The sequence below is a fragment of the Haemaphysalis longicornis genome, unplaced genomic scaffold (assembly GCF_048455015.1).
Source record: "Haemaphysalis longicornis isolate Haplotype H1 unplaced genomic scaffold, Haemaphysalis longicornis Haplotype H1 scaffold_12, whole genome shotgun sequence".
Classification (NCBI taxonomy): domain Eukaryota; kingdom Metazoa; phylum Arthropoda; class Arachnida; order Ixodida; family Ixodidae; genus Haemaphysalis; species Haemaphysalis longicornis.
The window spans coordinates 114,668,653-114,690,979 of record NW_027526225.1 but is presented as its reverse complement, the minus strand read 5'-3'; the positions used below and the strand labels follow the sequence as shown (position 1 = coordinate 114,690,979).

Sequence of the window (22,327 nt, the reverse complement as noted above, 5' to 3'; positions counted from 1 at the left end):
AATGAATAGACATTGCGCCATATCCACAGGCGGAAAATAAAGAACCCACCTGTGGACTCGTTATCGTGAATTAGGTGCTACTACGCGTTTGTGGCAGGTGATTTTGTAGTGTGCATGGAGCTCGAACAGCGGACGAAATTAGTTGATCGGTCAGTTATGCGTCATAAACAGCTACCGACATGCCTTCAGGTGAGCAACAAGCTGTAATGTCAAAATAATGACATTGTTAATGCTCGAAAACATGTTTATTTACATGGCACGGTCGAGGCAATTAAAATTAAAAGTACACAGTAGATTACTTTCGATTTTGGGCCGACTTCTGCGAAAAGCAATGGAAACCAGGGGATCACAGTTCAAATTACCCGTTCCGGATACCAGCACAATCGAATTATTGGGAGTTTTCCCCCCATTGAAATATACAGGCCCTGCCGGGACCAGGCCGTCAGTTCAAATTAACTATAAAATCGAACTAATTGGCATTTGCTGAAAGTGCAGGGACTGAAAGTGGTTTCAGCTTAAACACACACTGAAGGTCCTCTTTAGAAGCTTTAAAAATCAGACAACTTTGCGCAGCCACCAAGAAAATTTTTTGGTAGTATTTTTGGTATAACAATTTATAGTACACCAACTTCCCATTCTGAACACTGTTAATTTGCAATGCATCTTCAAGTATCGTACCTGAAGAGTCTCATCTGGATTAGTTGCCTCCTCCTCCTCAGTAGAGAGTTCTGAAAACGCAACGAGCGAGGAAAATTGCTGCTCAAAAAATAGGCCAAGCTAAACACCCATGAAACGAGGCAAACAGAGTAAGATATGTGGAAAGAGAGCACGAAAATGCAAGATCAACAGGGCAATCAGCATGCAGGCATTCGTGCTGAGCTCACAGCTGTCGCATAAAACACTTGTATAAAAAGCCCGAAGTTAAACCACACCGAAAAACAATAAAAGCAAAAAAATTAAAATCAGTGCTTAGACACCGATTTTGCCTAGACATGGACGAGGACTGGGAATTTAAACCACCTCAGGCAATGCCTGCCAAAATTCACTTTTGTTTCCAGTTTCACCAGGAAAATGGCCAGGGATTAAACACACTGAAAAAAAAAAAAAAAAAAAAAAAAGGCTACCTTAGCTTTGCTACCTTTTCATGCTTGAATAAAACACACTAGAACTTGGTAGGGAACGAAAATGTTTTCAGAAAGAAAAAAAAGAATAAATAAAGAAGACTGATACATATATACGTCTGTACATATACGCATGTATGTGACTTTTTTTTTAGAGTTGAATAAACCTTTGAATAAGAAAAAAGCCATTCCACTCAATGTGAAAGCTGCTGGAAGTGCACAGCAGTGATTCACCATAATAAGCTATAGCGCCACTATCCACTCAATACTACCACCCAATGCATTGAAATTTCCCGCCTCCGCAGTGCTTGCGCGCCCCCTGCCTGAAACTGCTCCAGCGAGAAATGTGTTCTTTTTGTGCTTGCTTTTTCTCCCGCACGTGCCGGCATTGCACCGCCACTTTTTTTCGCTTCCTATCGTAAAAACCAACCCATCAGGCGTTCCTAACTAAATGAACGCGGGTGCTGCCGGTTAATTACGTTATGTTGCCTCAAATGTACCTGCAGTTTTCTTGGTGCTAAACAACGGGGAGATGCATGACAAGCGCCAGCGGTTCACGAGTTTCGAACTTATGACTATACAAACCACTTGGCTTTCGAAGCCTCTGTGGGACGCCGCGATGACAGCCGCTACGATGGAACGCCGTGGGGCTCAACTTGGGTCCAGTGAGCGTGCTACGACAAGGCGAGCCCCGAAAGTGCTCTGAAATTAGCACTTTGCCTTTAGACATATCATGCTGCCAGCAGGCCCGGCACGCAGTGCAAATCTACACAGGGCTCCACTGAAAGCCACTGAGTGCACATTCGCTCCTCCCGTCTTGCGTAAAACCTCCACCCAAGTGTTGTGCCTAGGTCAGCCACTCACGTCCTTCTGCATCATAGTCGCTACCGGAGTCCCGTGTGAGAGCTTTGATGATCTCGGGGGGTAGAAAAGGCGTCTTCCTTTGACGGACGGGTCTTCTCTTTGGAGTCCCAAGGTCGCCTGCCTGTAGGCCCCGCGATCAGTGGAAGCGAGACTATTCATCAAGCCACAGATTTTTCGCTCCACAACACTCACTCCACGATAAGAACTTATCAAGTGACGATAAGGACTTCATAATGGCAAGACCGTGGGCTACACACGACAAACAAAAAGACTAAAACATAGACAGTCTGCAAATCAGTGAAATGCACTAATTTTTGTGGCTATGTGCAGACAATGTGAACTCTACACAAGGTTTCCCACTTAGCGCCTGACTTGTGGCCTTACGATAAATCACATCATGATGGCAAGCAGAAACAGTGTACATTATATTGTTATGAGGTTGTTCTACCTCCTATAAATATATTTATAACAAAAAAAAGAAAACATGCTATTGCACCAGGCAGAAACCAAGTAAAACTCAGCTACTCCCCACCACAGGAGGCAACCATTTGGGAGTACAAAACCACGAAAGTCCCAGCTCCAACATACCTCAGATGTGCCGGGATCACTGATGGACTCATTTCCGGCAGGGAAGTAGTCTGAAATTCACAAAATAAAAAAACACCAGCAGCATTGGTGAGTGGCTGGTAGACCAAGCCCACAAATGACAAAGCGTGCTCGTTCAAACAGCAGGGGCACGGCAATAAACTAAAAGTTGGGTGCAATAGAGGCATCCATAAATGTGTGAAACAAGTAATTGTTTGATCGGATTTAGAGGCTTTGCGGAGTTGCCCAGAGGGTGTGGCCAACCTCTGCCAACATCTAGCTGGTCATGCTCTGCGCAGGGTGCACTCCCTCAGAGGAGGAAGGGGGGGGGGGGGGGGGGGAAAAAAAACTACCTGCAAAACTCACCGTCGTCGTCATCATCGTCATCACTGTATCGTCTTCTCTCAAAGTAGAGAGGCCGCGTCTTTCGTGGACGACTTTGCTTTTTGCGCGTGCTTCGAACTCCCTCCTTGCTTGCCGGCACCTGCCAGTGAAAAGACCAAAGGGCTTAGTTCACCAGTGTAGTTTATCTAGAGGTGACTGAGAAGGCTTAGTTCACCGGTGTAATTCATCTAGAGGTGACTGAGGGTGTCGTTGGTCGCTTTGGAGTAAACGTGGCACAGCAAGCAAGGTTACAACCCGGCACATGGTAGCTCCAAGAAACCGACCAGGCCGCCCGCCCATTATTCATCGGTGGACGCATGGTCCTCTTTACAGGCAGCTCTTGGGACTTTATTGCTGAAACTGGCCTACATGGCATTCTGTAGTGCAAGAAGCCACTTGCCTCCCGACACTTTAGTTTTTTTTTTTTTCATTTCCTTTGATGCCTGGGCCAAAATGATGCAAAAAAAAAAAACCATCAACAAAAAAAAAAAAAAAACTGTGTAACTGTAATATGCTGTCTTTATCAATGATACCAATGGCTAGGTATTGGAATGGTAACGGAATAAGTGGAAAAGGCTTTCACGATCTTTAACATCCTGTCTCCCAGGTAACCAGCTTGCAACTATAAATCCCCGAACAAAGCGGCACAAATGATGGCTACTCTCCTTGCGAGGGTCCGTGCACACTCTTTTTTGTAAGAAATCAGGAGATGAGAATGCGATTGCCGAGACTTCAAGTAGGCTAGGAAAAGCCATTCATTAGGGCAAGCAGAAACAGGTGTTCTGTCAACCCGCAATAAATAGATAATAGTGTGCCCTTAGAACAGGCAGCTCAGAACACACAAAGCCTACCTGACGAGTTCCGGCTTCCCGACCTCCTGGAGTGGCGAAGCACCAAGAAAACAAAAAAAGAGAACAAACGAAGGGTTGAGGAGGAAAACTTGCTACATAAAGTTACCATACACGTGTTTAAAAACCCCCCAAAAAAACATTTGAGCCATTTTTTTTTTAAACAGAAGGCACGAATGCACTGAAATTAAAGGAAGGGGAAGAGGGGGGGACACTGGTCTTAACCCTTTGAGGGTCACGCCCGTACATGTACGGCATCGGCAAACACTTTCAAAATGGTCAATGACATACATGTATGCCATTTCTTGTATCTTTAAAAAGCGCGCCTTTTTCGCCAACTTCTTTTGCTTGGCATGTGCTGCCACACTTTGGAAATACGTCAAATTTTTTTCTTGCACCGATGGCTCTTCTTTTTATTTTTTTTATGATTTACTTCAGCGGCGTGCCAGCTATCGCTAGCGCATCCGCTAACGTGGGGGCATCGCCCACCGGGCGCGTCTCGCTTCTTGAGCCTGCCACAGACCAAGGTCACCTGCAAAACTGATGAGGCTCTTATTTCCTTTTTTTTTTGTATTTTATGGGCGGTGCGCGGTCTATCGCTCCCGCATTTGGCCGCGCGCGCGCAGTGGCTGGTTTCGGTATCGTCCTCCGGGCGCTTCCCACTTTTTTCACCCACGAAACTGATGTCCATCTGATTTCGATTCACTCAAAAGGTGCCGGCTTGTTACTCTCTCGTTTTTATTTAAAATTTTTCTTGTGTTACTCATGAATAAACCACATGTATGTAACAGGGGTGAGAACGCTGAATCCGATTTGGGAGCAGTTTTTGGAGCAGCGAAATCTCGATTTTGGAGCAGAAGAACCTTGATTTGGAGCAGTGAACGACATTTATTATGTCAGCTTATGTGCCTAAAAAATCAAATTTTTGGCAAATCGAGAGGGGGGAAGTGCACTTTTTCATCGGTTTTGAACGTAAATAACACTATTGAAATAGCCTTTCGATAAAGTATGTTCTACCAGAGTCCTTGTATTCCTTGTACCAGAGGAAGCTCGCTGTCAAAGGCAGCAATAACAGCGTTTCATAACACCGCAATAAGTCCGAAATTTCACTTCAGGCACGCACCGCGCCTCACACTCAAGGCCGAAACATGGCAAATTCGCGGGCACCGCATTGTTTTTGATGAACTCAGTCTTCCGAGCGGCGCAACTTCCCGTAACAGATCAAACAACTAAATGTACCCACCCCCATAACCGAAACCACGGTAGAAATCTTCAAATAGCACTCTGCCTGACCTAGAGTGAACTAGCCTGAACCACGAGTAACTGCTTCGCCCGCCGATCATGTTTTCCAATGCGGCGCCCAGTGATGTCGTTCCGGAGATATGGCGCTCCAAAAATTGCCGTTTTTTCATCAGCTTGAACAAGTTTTGTCGCCTCAGTAAACATTAGTATTTTTATATAGGACTTTGCGATGGTTTTCGATGGAAAAGCTTTAAAAATGTACAGAATATAACATGTGCACCACGACATTGTCGCTTTCGAAAAAACTTTCTGGGACAATTTTATGCGTTTTTTATTGATTGATCAATAAATTAAACTTTTACAAACACCATCACCTTAGGGGTGCTGAAAAATTATGCCGTCAGAAAGCATTTTCGCCCACTGAAACTGACGGGAGCGTTCAAATCCTTGGCTCTCATACTGTTTTGGAGCAGTTTGGCGCAATTTTTCCGATTTTCAAGCTTTTGGAGCAGCCTGGCGCAGGAAAACAACTTTGTATCAAAACTGCGCAATATGCGCAGCTGTCTCACCCCTGATGTAACAATACAAATTATTTTTTTGTCACTTTATGGTCAGCCTAAAAAAAATTACGGCAATTTTTTGCCGAAATATATTCATCCGAAGAATTTAAATCAGCAATAAAAAAAATCGACCCTGGGGGGTCGCATTTGGCGAAAAAATTCGACCCTCAAAGGGTTAAAACAGCTCCTTTTAATTTTCAAGTAAACTTTGTGAATAATGTCAGTCTTGCTGATTTTTTCCCTTTGATTTCGAATATGGCATTATTTTTTTATTAAGTCAATTAGTTCCCCAGATAATTAGAGGTAATTAGCCCTTTTTGAAGAAACAATAGACAAAAAGCAATGGTGGTCATAAAGCTGTAATCTTTATTATATTTTCCAATGCTATGAACCCTGGTGAGTGCAATAAGAGAATCGGATTTTGGATGCATTGGTTGTAACTAATTTTACAGCTCATTAAAGGAGCCATGAACAGAAAACAGAAGTTTGTTCATTCAAAAGATTGCCTCGTTAGAATCATACTGACACAACTTTTAACGTAAACTTCGCTCAAATAAGCTACATAATTAGGAAAAAAAGGAATGGCCATGCGACCCACTAGCTCATTTCGCGCAACAGAACCTATGATGTCACATGTGACAGCTCTCGGATTGGTGGAGGCCGGCACAAGCAGACGCAAATTAGGTAGAGCTTATAAGCTTGCCGAACGAGCTATTTGCGTTTAAATTTAGGGCACATTCTCTTAAAAGCCATAAGAATGGTGGAGGCCGGCACAAGCAGACGCAAATTAGGTAGAGCTTATAAGCTTGCCGAACGAGCTATTTGCGTTTAAATTTAGGGCACATTCTCTTAAAAGCCGTAAGAATGGTGGAACAAATATTGTAAGTTACAAAGGCACATGTAAACATAGAAGTACCGATGCGTACTGCTGTTGGTACTGCGCGCACTATGCTTGTTTAGCTGCACAGAACTGCAGGGCTTTGGGGTTGTCTCAGACGACACTGGCCGATTGATTGACGCAACGGTGTTTTACTTAACCATATTTGTCGAGTGAGCACTATGTTTCACGAAACGATCTTCTCCCAGAACAATGACAAGCCAAATTTAAATACGATTAAAAAAAAAAAAAGAGAAAGAAAAAGAAAACCACCAATGGCAGAAAACGGCATGCCACGGTATGGTGGCGCAATCTAGGTGCAGTAATGTAAACATACGCGCGAGTACCTCGATGCCAGGATGCCAGCGCTGCCGTACAGGGTGGAGACACCCTTTGAACGGTCACGTGCGGCTGCAATTGGGTCAACGTGCTCAACATGTTCTTTTCGTTTCCCACGAGACCCAGCAACAGATAAGATGATTCAAACTTCGCCAGTTCACCGCGTTGCAGTGATAATTTTAGCGCGGTTTTGATACAATGACTTGCTTCGGCCGCGAGCGAGCGAACCAAAATGGAGGCACCAGCGTATACGTGTCTCCACCCCGACGGCGGACGCGTGAATCAAGGGACCCTAGGCTGCAGAGCGGTCGGTTTCTGTGATGTCATTGCAGACCACGAAAACACACGATTTAGTGGGAAAATCAAAATTTTAACTTAAACTGATTAATTTCTCTGTGAATAAAGCATTGTTTGCATTCGGACAAGCGCTGGAGGCACTATAAAAAACTGAATCTTTCGAATAACACAAACTTGTATTTTGCCTAAATGGCTCCTTTAAAACTTTGGTGGCACCAGTGGCAAGGATCATTTTGAGTGCCCATTTCAAACACCGAAGTTTACTGAGCTGTAAAATTAGTTCCAAGCAATGCATCAAAAAACCGATTCTCTTATTGCACTCACTAGGGTTCATAGCATTGGAAAATATAACAAAGATTACAGTTTTATGACCACCACTGCTTTGGCTATTGTTTCTTCAAAAAGGGCTAATTACCTCTAATTACCTGGGGAACTATGACTTGCTCAAAAAATAATGCCATATTTGAAATCAGTGGGTGATAAAGCAGCAAGACTGACATGTTTCACAAAGTTTACTTGAAAATTAACAGGGGCTGTTTTAAGACCAGAGTTACTAAAAACAAAAATTACTCATCAACTATGCAGGCCACTCACGCAATGAACCAATGCTCCTAAATTAAGCTTTTCTCCCATGTTATTTCTTTCATGCAAGAAATTATTTCTTCCATGCTTTTGCCTCGCTTGGTTTACACTAACAGCTGAGCAATATATGTCATCCTAATGATTTGCCCAGAAGTACAGGGGGGATTAAAAGAAATGCGAAACACGGAGCGCACAGGCTCCGACGCATTCCGCACCATCCATCTGGCTACAAAATCAGTAAACTGCGCGCATGTGCACTCCTTTGAGGGTGTTTGAGAGTGTGGCCTACATTTATGGAAAATGTTTGATCAAGAAGTGACGCCGGTCGTTTATTCTGATGAGCCTCTTCACGCTGCGTCACCACTGAGCAGGATGATCGTTAAAGGGCATCATGCTTGCTGCAATCAGCCTGCTGCGTGCTTGCCTCCCGAATGCAGTAGATAACAGCCTGCTCAGTGGTGACACAACATAAAAAGACGCCCCAATATAAATGAACAGCATCGCTTCTTTATCACGTATTTCCCCTAACAGTAGGCCACTCTCTCAAATGCCCTGAAAGAACTACACATGCGCGCAGTTCACTGACAGTGCAAGCAGATGGGGCGGCATGCATCGGAGGCTGTGGGCTCTGTTGTTCGTATTTCTTCTAATCCCCCCTGTACCTGCGCACTTCACTTCAATATCTAAAGAAAGCTGTGTTTTCCGTCACCCAAAGGAGACAAGGCAATATCTGCAAAGCATCTACAATTTCTTAATACACTTTGGTATCTAAAGAAGGCTGTGCTGCCGGTCATCTAAAGGAAACGAACCAATTTCTGCGAAGCATTCCCAATACTTTTAAAGATATTTGTACAGCACATGCAGACAGCTTAATTAATTAAAGGGGCCATGAAGACAAAATACAAGTCTGGTTCATTAAAAAAAACTGCTTAGTTCCCATAACAATTATACCTATTTTACTACAAACGTCGAAGAAAATATCGAGATACAGTCGACTAGCAATAATTCAAACTCGAAGGAACCCCAGGATTTCGTTTGAATTATCCGAAGTTTTAATTATCAGGAGTTCGCATTCATATGACTCTGGGCAAGGTGATAGCACACATTAGGATTAGGAATTGATTTTAATCATATTTTCTAAAAATTCTTAAAAGTGTTTTTAAATCCTAACTACCTAAAATAAACAGAAAGGAGAGGTGTCTATCTGATGTCTATGCGATTTCGATTCCCTCAAAAGGTGACGGCTTGGTTACTCTCTCGTTTTTATTTAAAATTTTTCCTGTGTTACTCATGAATAAACCACATGTATGTAACAATACAAACGATTTTTTTGTCACTTTATGGTCAGCCTGAAAAAATTACGATAATTTTTTGCCGAAATAGATTCATCCAAAGAATTTAAATCAGCAATAAAAAAAATCGAACCTGGGGGGTCGCATTGGGCGAAAAAATTCGACCCTTAAAGTACGTTGCTGCTTTCCACAACTGGAGGCAATGCGAGCGTTACTAAGATCAACGCACTCATACGCAAAGCGTACAAGGCAGCACTCGGACTTCTCGACTGCACAAGCACCGAAAAGTTCCTGGCCCTGGGAGTGCATAACACCTTGGAAAAAATCGCCGAGGCGCAGAGGACCGCCCAGCTTGTGCGGCTATCGGAAACAACAACGGGCAGACAAGTGCTGCGTGACCTAGGCCTGGAGCCAAAGGAAGGGGGACCCGAGAATACAGACGTGCATGTTGCGGACGGTTGCGGGTATGCCCTGCGCCAAGAAATATGAACCCCGAGTTCAACAAGGAGCAGCGGGCGGCGAGGGCCAAGGCGCTCATCGATCTCCATGCCAAAGACGGCGGGTGCTGTGTTTGTGGATGCGGCAGAGTATCCAGACGGCAGAAGAGCATTCGCCGCAGCAGTTGCAGGGGCAGCGACCGGCGCAATACGGACGGCGGCGAGTGTGCGGACTCGAGCGGCGCATCGAGCCGAGGAAGTGGCCATTGCCCTAGCCATCGCCGACCCCGAGTGCACGACTGTGCTCTGTGATTCTAGGACGGCAGTGAAAAACTACGCCAGAGGAAGAGTGTGTGGTGAAGCCGCACGTGTGTTGCGTGCGGTCGATTTCGCGAGTGAAAGTAGGTGTGTTGTGATTAGGTGGTTTCCGGCGCACATGGGCAGTGATGTCTCAGATCGCGGCAACGCAAACCACAACTAGACGGCAAACGCGGCGGCGCGAGGACTAACCAACCGTGCCGCTGCTACTGCGGTCGACCCGACGTGGTGGTGGGAAACAAAGGACAGGATGACCTCTAACAATGAAATCGTGAAGTGGTACAGACTAGATAGAAGGACTATGCCACCACCTCATGCGGGCTTCACCCGTGAGGAAGCAGTAATATATCGACAACTACAGACAGGGTCGTTACTAACCCCGGTTCTGCTGAAGCACATATGTCCGAGTGTTTATGTAAGTGACCTTTGTTGTGTGTGCCGAAAGGAGAGAGCCACTGCAGCTCATATCCTTTGAGACTGTGCCAAGAACCCACACCAAGCTACAACGATCCTGCCGCGGCTCAAGGCCGCAATGCGTTGCTACGATCAAGAACACCAAGCCCAGGCCGTCCAGCAGATCTCGGCGGCCCTCGAAAGGCAACGACCGAGCGAAACCGGAGGGAGGCTGCCATCCCAAAACAGGGGCAGGCGTAGTCGACCAAAGGGGGTAGTGAGGCCGCGGCCGGAGTAGAGACGCCAACAGCCGGGAAGACGTCATGGCCGCATCACGGCGACGCCTTCCTTACATGGGACGGCTAATCGTTCTGCTGGCATTTTTAATAAAGTTGCTTCGCTCGCTCGCACCCTCAAAGGGTTAAAAACGAAAAAAGAACACGCAAATCAGAGGCAACTCGCAAGCCATTTTCTGGTAATTTCTTAACGTTGTCACAGAATGTGATTCGCAGTCACCGACCCAAGACCCCGGCAAGAAGTACGACTGGGCAATTGCAGTGGGGCGGCTTCTAATTCCGTTTCATCATATCACTTGAACGCTAACATGTAGTTCATAACTATGCATTTAGTGCTGGGCCATATTATGTCACTGCGGTGCAAAGTATGTAAGTTTTTGAACATTTCATGCGTATTTTCAGTTAAAAAAAAAAAAAAAAAGAGTCCTTTGTGGCTGGAATTAAGCTGAGTTAGTTACCAAAGGCTAGTTATTTCAAACGGACTCGTATTTTGCCTTTAAGGCCCCCTTAAGCTCTTCCAGTACGCCGCTCCATATTTCTCAAAGGACGGCCACTGGGAGAAGTATGTGCGCAATCACCTTTGCCATCCTCCGACTCAGAGTCCGACGCCAGCATGGCGTCAAAATCCGTCCAGTCGCTCATTACACTGGTCGATTCCCATTCCGACATTTCTGCTCCTGAAACACCTGATGCTTCTGCACCTGAAACAGCACCACAGGAGCGCACATCCGTATTTATCAAACAGCAACATTTCTAGGGAGGGGGGCAGGGGGGAACAAAAAGAACTGAGGTACTTAACTAATCTCCTTTGCACTGTTTCTTTACACCCTTATTACAAAGACTGATCTGTGGCCACAAAAACTAACACCACACCACCAACAACTACAAGAGATTACACCTGCTTCTCACAGGAGCAGAAAAAAAGAAAGAAACGTTGGCATGCTTATAATCAGTCATTTCAGATACCAATTGAGTGCTCTTTGTTTTGGCATTACAGGAGTTCCAGCCACTCATTTGACTATGTCTTCAAGTTCACAAACTGCACAGAACCTTGTGGGCTCTCTGTTTCTTTTGAACACTCTGCGATGTCGCAGTTGCAGTTTGCCGGCTGGGTTCACTCACTAGGAAGTTGCTATCGCATCGTAACTGAGTAGAATCTTTTATCCAGCCAAAACATAACAGGTGGAGGTATTCAATGCTTCTGATCAGTAACAAAGGTGCCTCAAAATTGACCCTCCGTACTACGGAGTACGTGTTAAAAATGACTACCGCACGGCAACTCTGAAAGTGAGTCCGACACTGACAATCAAACAACGTTTTTGCTTGCCCAAAGTACAAAAATGAACACACCTTGTCAATTCAATGTTTTTTTTTGCGAGATAGTCTGCCAAGGACACAAACTGTTACTCATTCACCTACTTACCTCGGCAGCTTGACACCGACCGGCCATCCAGATCGGAGTTCCACGCACAGTACATGCTTGAAACGTGACTGCAAACGTCGAAGTCAGACATGTCGCCAGCTGCGATGGAATTATCAAAGAACAGGTCAATCCCTTATAATGCCATTTGCCACGTGAATGGATGAACAGCCACGTGCAATAGATGAGAGCACTTGATCATTCACTTCACCCCCTACCCCTAATACCTGTAGAGCGCATGGTCGTTACAAGATCAAGCGTCGTTTGTCCCACTTTCCAAAGAAATAGCCACACCAGGGGTACACACGCCAAGAAGTTAACTAAATGTCCGCACTTGCACTGACATCAAAAAGCCACCACACATCGCCCACCTTCGTCCCCCTCGGAATCACCGAGATGCGACTGTGGTGGGCTCTGGGCATCCACAGAGGTCGCCGCGCTCCATCCCTCCAGGTTTTTCGATTCCGGCTCCAGTTCCTACGCACAAGAAGAATGCAAGCCGAACGCCAATTCACACAACGTCTTCACTTTGCTCGGAAAGGTCTGGGGAAAGTTCGCCATGCTGGTATCAAAGAATAAGCAGTCGCTCAATGGGTTAAAAGTTGGGCTAGTAGGACACTATTCCGGTTGATTGATTGTAGGGTTTAATGCGACGACGCTACGAGGTGATGAGGCGACCGTAGTGGAGGGCTCCGGATTAATTTTGACCACCTGGGGATCTTTAACGTGCGCTAAAATCTGTACACGTGGGTGTTTTTGCTTTTCGCCTCCATCAGAAAAGCGGCCACCGCGGCCGGGAATCGAACCCACATCCTCGTGCTCGGCAGCACAATGCCTTAGCCATGGACACTAATTTTGTCCAGTCTGTGCACTGTTGTTGCTATGTTGAATGAGTAGTCTGTGCAAATCTATTGTTGGGACAAATCCGCAGAGACCACAAAGCCTGCAGAGTGCAGCTGCTACTTTGCTGCTAGCCAGGGTTTATAATTTTCAGTATGTGTTCTCACTAGGGGAGTACAAATATTCAAAATTCCAAATACGAATGAAATATTCTCCCTAGACAAAGTGCACTCGATTCATGAAGCACATATTAGGAAATAAATTTCTTGCATCCGTAGACAGCTTTGTACCGTAAACACCGCGATACACCACCCCAGCAGTGCGTGTTTTGTGAACACATGCTGGGCGGTCAATTTTCTTACTCTGCTTGATAATTTGTAATGAGTGCATTATTACTTTAAGGGGGGACACGCTGGTCTTAATACAACTTTTAATTTTCAAGTAAACTCTGTGAAACTTATCAGACTTGCTGCTTTTTTCCCACTGATTTCAAATATGCCATTATTTTTTTAGTTGGTCAACTACTTCCCAAGATAATTAGAGATAATTGGTCATGTTTGGTCAAACAATAGACAAAACAGTTTTGGCCATAAAACTACAATCCTTATACTTTCCAATACTATGAACCCTGGTGAGTGCAATTATTAAAGTAGTTTTTTGATGCATCGCTTGGAACTGATTTTGATGTATTGTAGGGATGGGCGAATATTCGGTATTGTCGAATATTCGATCGAATAGCTCTCTATTCGTTATTCGCTTCGATCCGAATGCAGGTATTCGATATTTTCGAATTATTCGATGCTCCCGAATAGGCAGCTGAAAGCCAAGCTTTTCGGTCAAGCTTTCCGAGAGTTACCCCAGGCTTGGCTCAAGACCCACCGACGCGGACATTTCTATTATCAGTGCCGGCACTGCCGAGTTGCTGCCTTGCCTAGAGGTTCGACGAAGCTCTCGGCTGCCAGCACACTTTAAATTAAAAAAAAAAAAAAAAGGCGGCACTGAAACGACACCGCTCCGAACATCGCGGCACCAAGCCAGCAGACTTGTACAGGCCGCCATTTTGAATAGGCTCGCACAGCGCGGCAGTACGCCGCACTAAGCGAGCCTATTCAAAATGGCGGCCAGCCACTTGCGCTTTGCTTGGCTACGGCCGAGGATACTAGTGCCTACAATACTTTTTTTAACGGAGCTTCTAGGCGGCGCTTAACTCTGCGAGTTTCTAGGCGGCGCTTAAACTTGTGAATGAGCAGCCGGCGGAAACTGCTGCACCTAGAGCATGTGGCGCAACAGGCATTTCTTCATGAAAACTTGTGAATACAGCAAAGGAAAGCTGTGTGTAAGATTTTGCAATAAATGTTCAACTGGTAATAGTTTTACACAATGCTGTGCCTACGTGAGTTCTAATTATTAGAAAAAAATGTGTACATTAGTCAGGTCACAAGTTGCTCATTTGTCTTTGTGATTTGCAATGTGTACTATTCGAACTATTCGATTCAAAATTATTCGACCAAATCACTATTCGCTTCGAATTCGCTTCAAACCTCAAAATCTATATTCGCCCATCCCTAATGTATTGCTTGGAAAAGGGCACTCAAAATGGTTCCTTGCCACTGGTGCCACCAAGGTTTAATGAGCTGTAAAATTAGTTCCAAGCAATGAGCTGTAAAATTAGTTCCAAGCGATGCATCAAAAAACTGTTTCGATAACTGCACTCACCAGGGTTCATAGTATTAGAAATAAAGATTAGTTTTATAACAAACTGTTTTGTCTATTGTTTGGCAAAGAATGACTATCTCTAATTATCTTGGGAACTAGTTGGCCAACTGGAAAGATAGTGGCATATTTGAAATCAGTTGGAATAAGGCAGCAAGAGTGACAAGTTTCACAAAGTTTACTTGAAAATTAAAAGAAGTTGTTTTAAGATTAGTGTCCCCTTTCAAGTCTTATTAACCTGCTGTAGTGTAATGCAATGCCGTTTTAACAATTTACCTTGGAAGGGTAATAAAACTATCAATCCCTTTTGTTTTGTATTTTTTTAATACTAGTCAAAATATTCGATTTTCGATTAAATACTCAAACATAGCCTTTTGCCTTCTTCACACACTATTCGTATGCAAAAATATCAATATTTGCGCATCCCTAGTTTTCACAAGTGCAGGGAGTAACCAGTGAAAACTGCAGCCATTATGAGGCTGTTGTAAAATAACTAGGGAGCGAAATGCCTGCACTATACGCAGTTAGTCATGCATACCAAAAATAAAAATGCCTAGAAAAAAAACAAGAGCTCCACTGCACATTTCCCCCACCAGTAAAGAGCCTAAAAAAAACCTACCAGAGCGCACATGCAGTTACAACAACAGTACTCTGCACTGCAGAAATAGCATACCTGATGATCCACATCGTCATCTTCATCAGAAACCACAGGAGAATACTCAGGATTGGCTGAGGAAGGAAACAGAAGGCCGAAATGCAAAGCAGCCTTGCTAATGGCTTGCATTGTGCAAGAGAAAAGTGGCAGAGAAATACCAATAGCGGAAGACTGTCCAGTCCGGATAAAAAAACTGTGAGGCTTCTATAGTACCAAGAGCATAAGTCATTGAAGTGTAAGTTTAAATAAACTGTTCCAACCTCTTTCCTGCTTTACCCTGTGTTGTGACTGTAGCACACTGGGAGCAGGCTAGAATCAACAGTTAACACAATCCTGTGTAAACAGCATCAGAAAAATGGCTCTGATTACCTGAACCTTGTCATTCTTTGAAGGGCGACACACTTTCGTAGACTACATAAACAAAGTATTTGCATCTGCTTGTCTGTTACTCCAACTGCCCAGACAAAAAAACACTTAAAAGAATGCTTCAAGACAAATTTTGTCATTCTTTTTTAAGGTAGATAGTCTTTCTTGGACTACATAAACAAAAATTTGTGTCTGTCTGTTACTCCAACCATCCAGCCAAGAAACAGCCGAAAGAATGCTTCAAGAGCAATTATCTATAGGCAAGACTACCAAAATAATAAAACTGATGCCACGGCTTCTAAATGTCCACATATCATTCAGCACAAAAGAAACATCGGGCATATCTGAGGCAAACTATAGGTACAGTGGAACCCCAATAATACGAATTTCAAGGGACCACGCGAAACAGTTTTACAATCGCGGTACGGATAAATTCCGGCCTTGTAGATAGTCTCACGTGACAGAAGGACAAACTACTATATTAAGCGCATTCTCCCATAATTTGCAAACTTTTAGCTAGAATCTCAAGTGTAGGAAAAAAAAAAAAAAGCTACTTTGTGATGTCTCTCTTCCATGGCATCTGCATTAGCCAGCCATCCATGCGCAGAGCGACCCCCATGACACGTGGCACTAGACCGCCAGCCCTGTGCCTCGTGTGCGCGAGATAAGCCAGAAAGCTTGACGCGGCCGGGCAAATTGAGAGGGGAAAAGGTGAGCGTGTGAAACTGCCAAGGCCTAGTGAAACGAACCATAGTACAAGCCAGCAATGAAAAAAAGGCGGGGAAAAAAAAAAAGGAACAAAGCGACAATGCAGCTTTGATAGACACTGATAAGCAGAGAGCAGACGGGGAAAGAGAACGTCGTGAAAGGAAGAAACTTGGATTGCGCGGGCGAGGAAAGCGGGTGTTCAGTCATCACCATTGGGTTGCACCGTACAGTGGAACCCCGATAATACATCTCTCAAGGGACCGCGTGAAAGTGTCGTATGGCCGCGGGTTGTATGACTGGGGGGTGGGTAAACGTCAGCTTAGCAGACGGTCTCACGCGACAGGTGGGCTAAGAACTTGATTAAATTTCGATATTCAGCGCGTTCTCGCGTAATATGCAAACATTCCGAAGTTAAAAAAAATAATAAACTTCCATTTTGTGCTTCCCTCCCCCTCCACGCGTCTGAGCTAGCCAAGCGCCATGCGCCCACACGCGAAAGGTACGCCGACGTGGTCGAGCAACTTGAAAGGGGAAAAGGCGAGTGTGAAACTGCCAAGGCAAAGCGAAACGAACGATGGCAAAAGACGAGGATGGAAAAAGAAATGTGTGGAGCAACAACGCCGCTTTGAAAGACAATGATAATCAGAAAGCACAGAGAGGGGAGGAGAGAGTGTCGTGAAAAGAAGAAACTCAGATCAAGCAGGCGAGGAAAGCGGGTTTTCGGTCATCGCCAGGGGGGGTGCGTCAATTGTGTTTTCCCATCATCAGTGGCAAGATGGGAGCTTCAAATTTGCGATCCACCAGCCACGTAAACTTTGACTTCTCGTGGTTGGCGCGTTGGCACACTGCTGCCACCCGAGGCCATCCAAGGTTAATTCCCACTTGCGAGTACGTGCCTGCGAGTACGTAAGTGGTCTGGCCCGCCTGAAGACCTTTGAACATCACGTAGCATCAAACGGGGTTTAAGAATAAGGAAAGTTCGAGACGAGGCAGGGAAGCAGTGCAGAAGATGGGAAAAACCGCCGGTTTATTAAGCGAACAATTTTTTTTAGAAAGGGAAATGGCTGTGATGAAATGGAGGTGAAACCACAGTGATGAGAATCCGTGGGAATCGAGAGCACAATTTTGTCAGGCTACTTTTCTTGATGGAATACACATGCCCTCCACATGCATTTTGACAGCAGGCACGCGTTGCCACGTGGCGCAAAGTGGTTGGTAGCAGCAACCCCCGTTCCTGCGCTGTTAAATTTGTTGCGTGTACGCACACAACATACAGAAACAAACATGGCGTCACGCTAAACATTCAGACAGTGCAAGCACGCAGGAGCACAAGAATGCACCGATAAAGAACAATGATGGTCAGACAAAAGTGGCCAGCTCACCGGGAAAGCCACTCTCTACCCGCGACGGAATCGCACCACCTGGCTGGTCACACCAACTGGTGTACGAACTACGAAACTGCCTGCACTCTTCCAGGTCAATCGTGCCTCCCCCTGCAACACCATTCACAGGGTACACATCAGGAAAGAAGACCAACTGGGCTTCAATTTGTCTCAGTGTAATATTTTTTACACAAGAATGTGATCCAATCAACTTCTTGATAGCGGAAAACCTAAGCCACTTCACATTCCATTTATGTTCCTCTTGAAAGAGCACATTTTTTTTCCCACGCCCAATAAAATGGCCATTTTTTACACGTAACCTTACTGATGTGATAACACCTCAAACCAACGCGTTATCTTGCCACAAACTTCTTTCACTAGGAGGTGGAATACTTGTCGGAGCTGACTGTTCAGCAATTTTAAACTGTTTCACATGTCGCATGAATATATACCGGGGATTTCCAATTCAATGCTAAATATATTTCGACTGCAAACACGGAGCAATTGTCCCACCTAAACTTACGGGGAAAAAAAAGAAAAAAAAGTGAAGCCATCTTCACAGTTGCTACAAAAGGAAATACTACAGGGGAGGAAAAATGCCGAGCTCAAATGCAGCAACTTTAGGCAGTACAGAATCTCTGCTAGCTACTTACTACAAAGGTAGTAGGTTATAATGAAATGGAGGAACAGGAGATGCTAAAAGTAAAATCCGCTCAAGATGCCAGAGTCTTTCACTTTAGCACACAGCATTTGATGGTGTCTTGCCGACGTGCTGATGTCGCACATCTGCTTTTACTTGTTCAACTTGCAAAATTCATGTGGGTCAGTGAGCAGATGAAATGCATCCTGGTCACCAGAACATACGAACTGCCACACGGCAGTCGTCCTGGTCTTCTGGCCTCCATAGTATTACCCACACAGAAGTGCCCCCATGTTCCAAGTTGTGCTGCAACACTAAGGCAGCTACTACCCCAGTTAGCTTAGCTGTGCTCTCTAGAGTTTCTTCATATAGATAGCCACTGCTTGTCGTACTGCACATGAGAGGTGTGCGAATAGTGATTTTTTTAAAGTGAATATTTTCTGATCTAAGCGAATATTGAGCGATTTCTGACAAGAGAAGTTGACTTGACAATTTCTGAAGCATGCTTCAGCAACTAGTCTGAAGAAAAATAAGGCTCGTTTAAAGGAGTTTTCAAACTTTTTCACGTGGCATAACACAAGCACAAAGAGCCTAGCCTGTTGCTCTTAGCCTAATGTATACGAGATTTTACATGGCAGCAGTTTTCACTTCTTGGGGTGACATCAACCACAAGTGCTTCAGTGTATTTATTAATGTAATGAGGACATGCCAATATACGTATTTATATTATTAACACAATTTTCTCATTAAAAATAAGCTTAACTTATAACCCGCCCTCTACATGCCGTCGTGGTGTGGTAGTCCCACTCCTGCTTAGCGCTTGCTTGCAGCCCCCTTTCGCAGTATGAACTCAAGAATTTTACTTTTAAAAAACATTTGCGCATCTTTGCGCGCATTCACAAGACTCGCAAATATGTGTTCCATAAACAGCATGTCATGTCTAATATAAACGTATAAAAAAATTCGACTAAAAAAATGTCAAGAAAGCTTTATCTCACTGTCTGGGAGTGTGGAGCTAGACAAATCCATATTTATACTGCCCCATGTAGAAAAAAAAGAAAAATAAAGAAGAAAAGATCATTACGAGCTTTAAAAAAAACGATCAATTTGTGCATGCTAAACCCCGCAGATGCTACTCCAGGGTTTACCAGATACCGCACTGTATTACAAACTGCGAGTGCAGCTTTAACTTCTTCGTGTTTGCGTTTTGAGGGAGCCCATCTATGTTTTTTAGCATCTATGAACGGATGCTGAGGGGCAACGTGTTAAGAACGCAAGTGGGATTTCCTTTTTTTCCCCCATCTCACATTGGATCTCCATGCCAAAGGTGCACAGTGTACGGGTAGGGGAAGCCTTAGGCATCGCGCCATGCTATCTCCAGACGTTCGAAAAGGAATAGGCGGCTGCTTATCTGCACAACGTTATCGTAGAAAGAACTTACCACGAGAGGAGAGGACAGGGGAGCAGAAGGGCACGCTATCTTCCGAGGCAAGTCAAGCAAGGACAGTTGTGGTTATCAGGTGCGTGCAAGCACAACACTCGAACTAAAGTGCGCCTATTTTTTTTTCTTTCCTGGATCTAAGTTGGAGCACTGAGTCAGATTCAGTCTTTTTTATTCTTTCCTGCGACCCTAAAACAATGCCCCAGCTATGCCAGTCGACCAGCGAACCCTTCAAAAAACCGCACTATAAACGGTATTGTGCTTCCGGCAACCATATTATGAGCGGTACTTACTTAAGTAGTAGTACTTATTTACTGTAAAGTAGTTATTTTACAAATGGTCTACACTGTACCTTGAAACCTCATTCATATTTTCTGACAGTGCTATTCGATTCAAAGAAAAATTGGATATCGCATTATTAACTTTGATATTTGAAAATTTTAAGTGTTCATACACTCATAATCTTATTACCTTTTACTACCTCATTTTGGCACAAGGGTCCCCGACGTGCAACTTTAGCAGGGCATGCAAAACGGGAAGATATGCGGCAGCTGCATGCCGTGCCAAAAGATGGTTCCATCCTTCGCTTTTTCTGCTTGCGCTGAGGTGTAACACCAATCTTGCAACGAGCAATGCCACAGGGTCCTCAGAATAAACACCTTTTCTGCATTTCATTCTCTACTTTAGCTGCTATATGGTTCCAAGCATTGGCCACAGCAATACAAAAATGTCATAGTTTCTTTAGATAGTGATAACACAGTGCAACTTATCTGTATGGCCCCAATCCAGACGTACATGAATTCTTGGGTTTGAAATAATTGAAAAAATGTAGAATTGTTAACCTCACACAAGAAAACAAAAACGCCTATCTTTCACTGGAACTTTATTTGAACTTGGAGTCAAAAAACTGCTATAAAATCATTCAACATTTGATTAGCTACTATTCAAAACTAACCACCTCAAATTTAATTTAGACTGAAAGGTCATGGTTCACGCATAAATTAGCAATTGTAAGGAGCGATTGCAAGGACTTGGTAAGAAACCACTGCTTGGAGACCAAACTCTGGTAGGCCCCCCAAAAGGGTTACTTTATTTACAGCCTCTTAACGTGACGTTACAAAATCTACAACTAACGCTGTTCTGTTTTCCTTCCTGCCTTTTCACTGGATGCCACAGTCGCCGTCAAAACCATCATCCCCGCCCAGTGCATCAGTGCCCCGCTCAGTGCCCCCGCAAGTTTGCTGCGAATACTCAGCAAAGGGCGGGCAGGCACCTTCAATGTCCTTCGAGCCTCCAGATGCTGGCGCATTTGCAAGGGGAGCACCAGTGGAGGATGGGATGTCAACGGCGGCTTGAGAGAGGGCGTCTGCCAGAGATTGGACGTTGATGGACGTATCCGAGGATGCGGGAGGTGGGATCTGAGTGTTGGTGTCGGTCTCGGTGTCGGAGAGAGACAGTGTTGCAACGGGAACCTCCACGTCTGCCACTTCCTCCATGGATGGCACTAGTGCACGCACTTGTGGTCCTGCAGGTTGGGCTGACAATCCTGCAAATTATTAAAAAAAAGAAGGGGGGGGGGGGGACTCTTAAAGGAGTACTGACACGAAAATTTTACGTTCAACTTTTAACTGCTTTTATTGGTGCTTAATGGTCTGGCGAACTCGAAACAGCACTTTAAATACTTCAGTGTGGGGTAATTCATTACACTGAACGGCCTGAAAATCATTTGTTTTAAATTCCCGCGTTCACATCCCAAAAGGCGCATATGACAGAATACCAGCATGACCTCACCGCTTTGTGCGGACGTCAAATCACTGCGGAGTGCGGTGGGGGCGCTGTTTCGACCTTGCCGCTGCCGGAGCTGAACGGCTGAGCTGCCTGAAGGTGCTAGGCCTACCATTGCGGCGGAAAATCGATCACCGCTTTCAATAAAGTCCTGATGGCGACTTCTCAATTCCGGGCTATATTATCACTTCTTTTCCCGTGCATGGAACTTTATTTCTGCCAACACTGCCTTTCTGGGCAGCTGTTACGCCTGTAGCTCTGGCTACGTGCACCCGTTTGCGAGCACGCCAGCGCCCAGTCGCCGCTTGTGGGGCCGCGCGCGTGAAGTGACGTCGCAAGTTTGACGAGCGCTGTCGCGTCACTTTTGTCTATCACGGGATGATCATGCTGATGTCCATTTGCTGAGCGCCGCTCCGCGCGCCGGTGTTGTCGGTGCTGTGTACCAAACTCTTCTGTGCCTGGACCTGTACGCACAGTTTTGGAGTTTCGTTTGTGTTTTGAGCGCGCGGAGTTTGAGTGACGAACTCAATCAAGACCACACGACAACAAACGTTTATTGCTTCAAAAACGCCCTACCAGCCTGAGCGTGCGCTTGCAACCAGGCAGTCATATGCCTGGCTTTATGTGGCACCAGACCGGAAATAAACCCCTCCACGTTTTGGAAAAAAGGGAAAAACTCCCTGGCCTGTCATATATCACCCATAGGTTTGGGGACAGTGAATGAATTTTCATAATTCTTTCAAAAGGAGATTGCTGGGACAATGAACTTTACCCCAAAATACATTCCGAGTAGTCAATGGGAAGTGCTGCAGGGCCCCACCAATAATGCTTGAACAAAAGTGGGCCAACAATCCCTGGTCAACTCAGCTCGCGCATCACAGGACTGGAGTCGCAGTAGAATTTGCAATGTGTCAAACTAAAAGCACAACACCGTGAGGACGG

General features: G+C 45.0%; 1 protein-coding gene across 1 annotated transcript in view; it reads right to left on the bottom strand.

Moving 5' to 3' along the window:
* The window catches only part of LOC144163317 (uncharacterized), a gene marked incomplete in the record, with an annotated part of 101,978 nt that overhangs the window by 25,364 nt on the left and 54,287 nt on the right, over positions 1-22,327 (bottom strand). Inside the window, 11 exon segments of the mRNA XM_077694246.1 lie at positions 679-728; positions 1,986-2,106; positions 2,574-2,623; positions 2,937-3,054; positions 3,806-3,831; positions 11,014-11,136; positions 11,859-11,957; positions 12,227-12,332; positions 15,082-15,137; positions 17,520-17,630; positions 20,874-21,146. Coding sequence (XP_077550372.1) covers positions 679-728; positions 1,986-2,106; positions 2,574-2,623; positions 2,937-3,054; positions 3,806-3,831; positions 11,014-11,136; positions 11,859-11,957; positions 12,227-12,332; positions 15,082-15,137; positions 17,520-17,630; positions 20,874-21,146 — 1,133 coding nt within the window.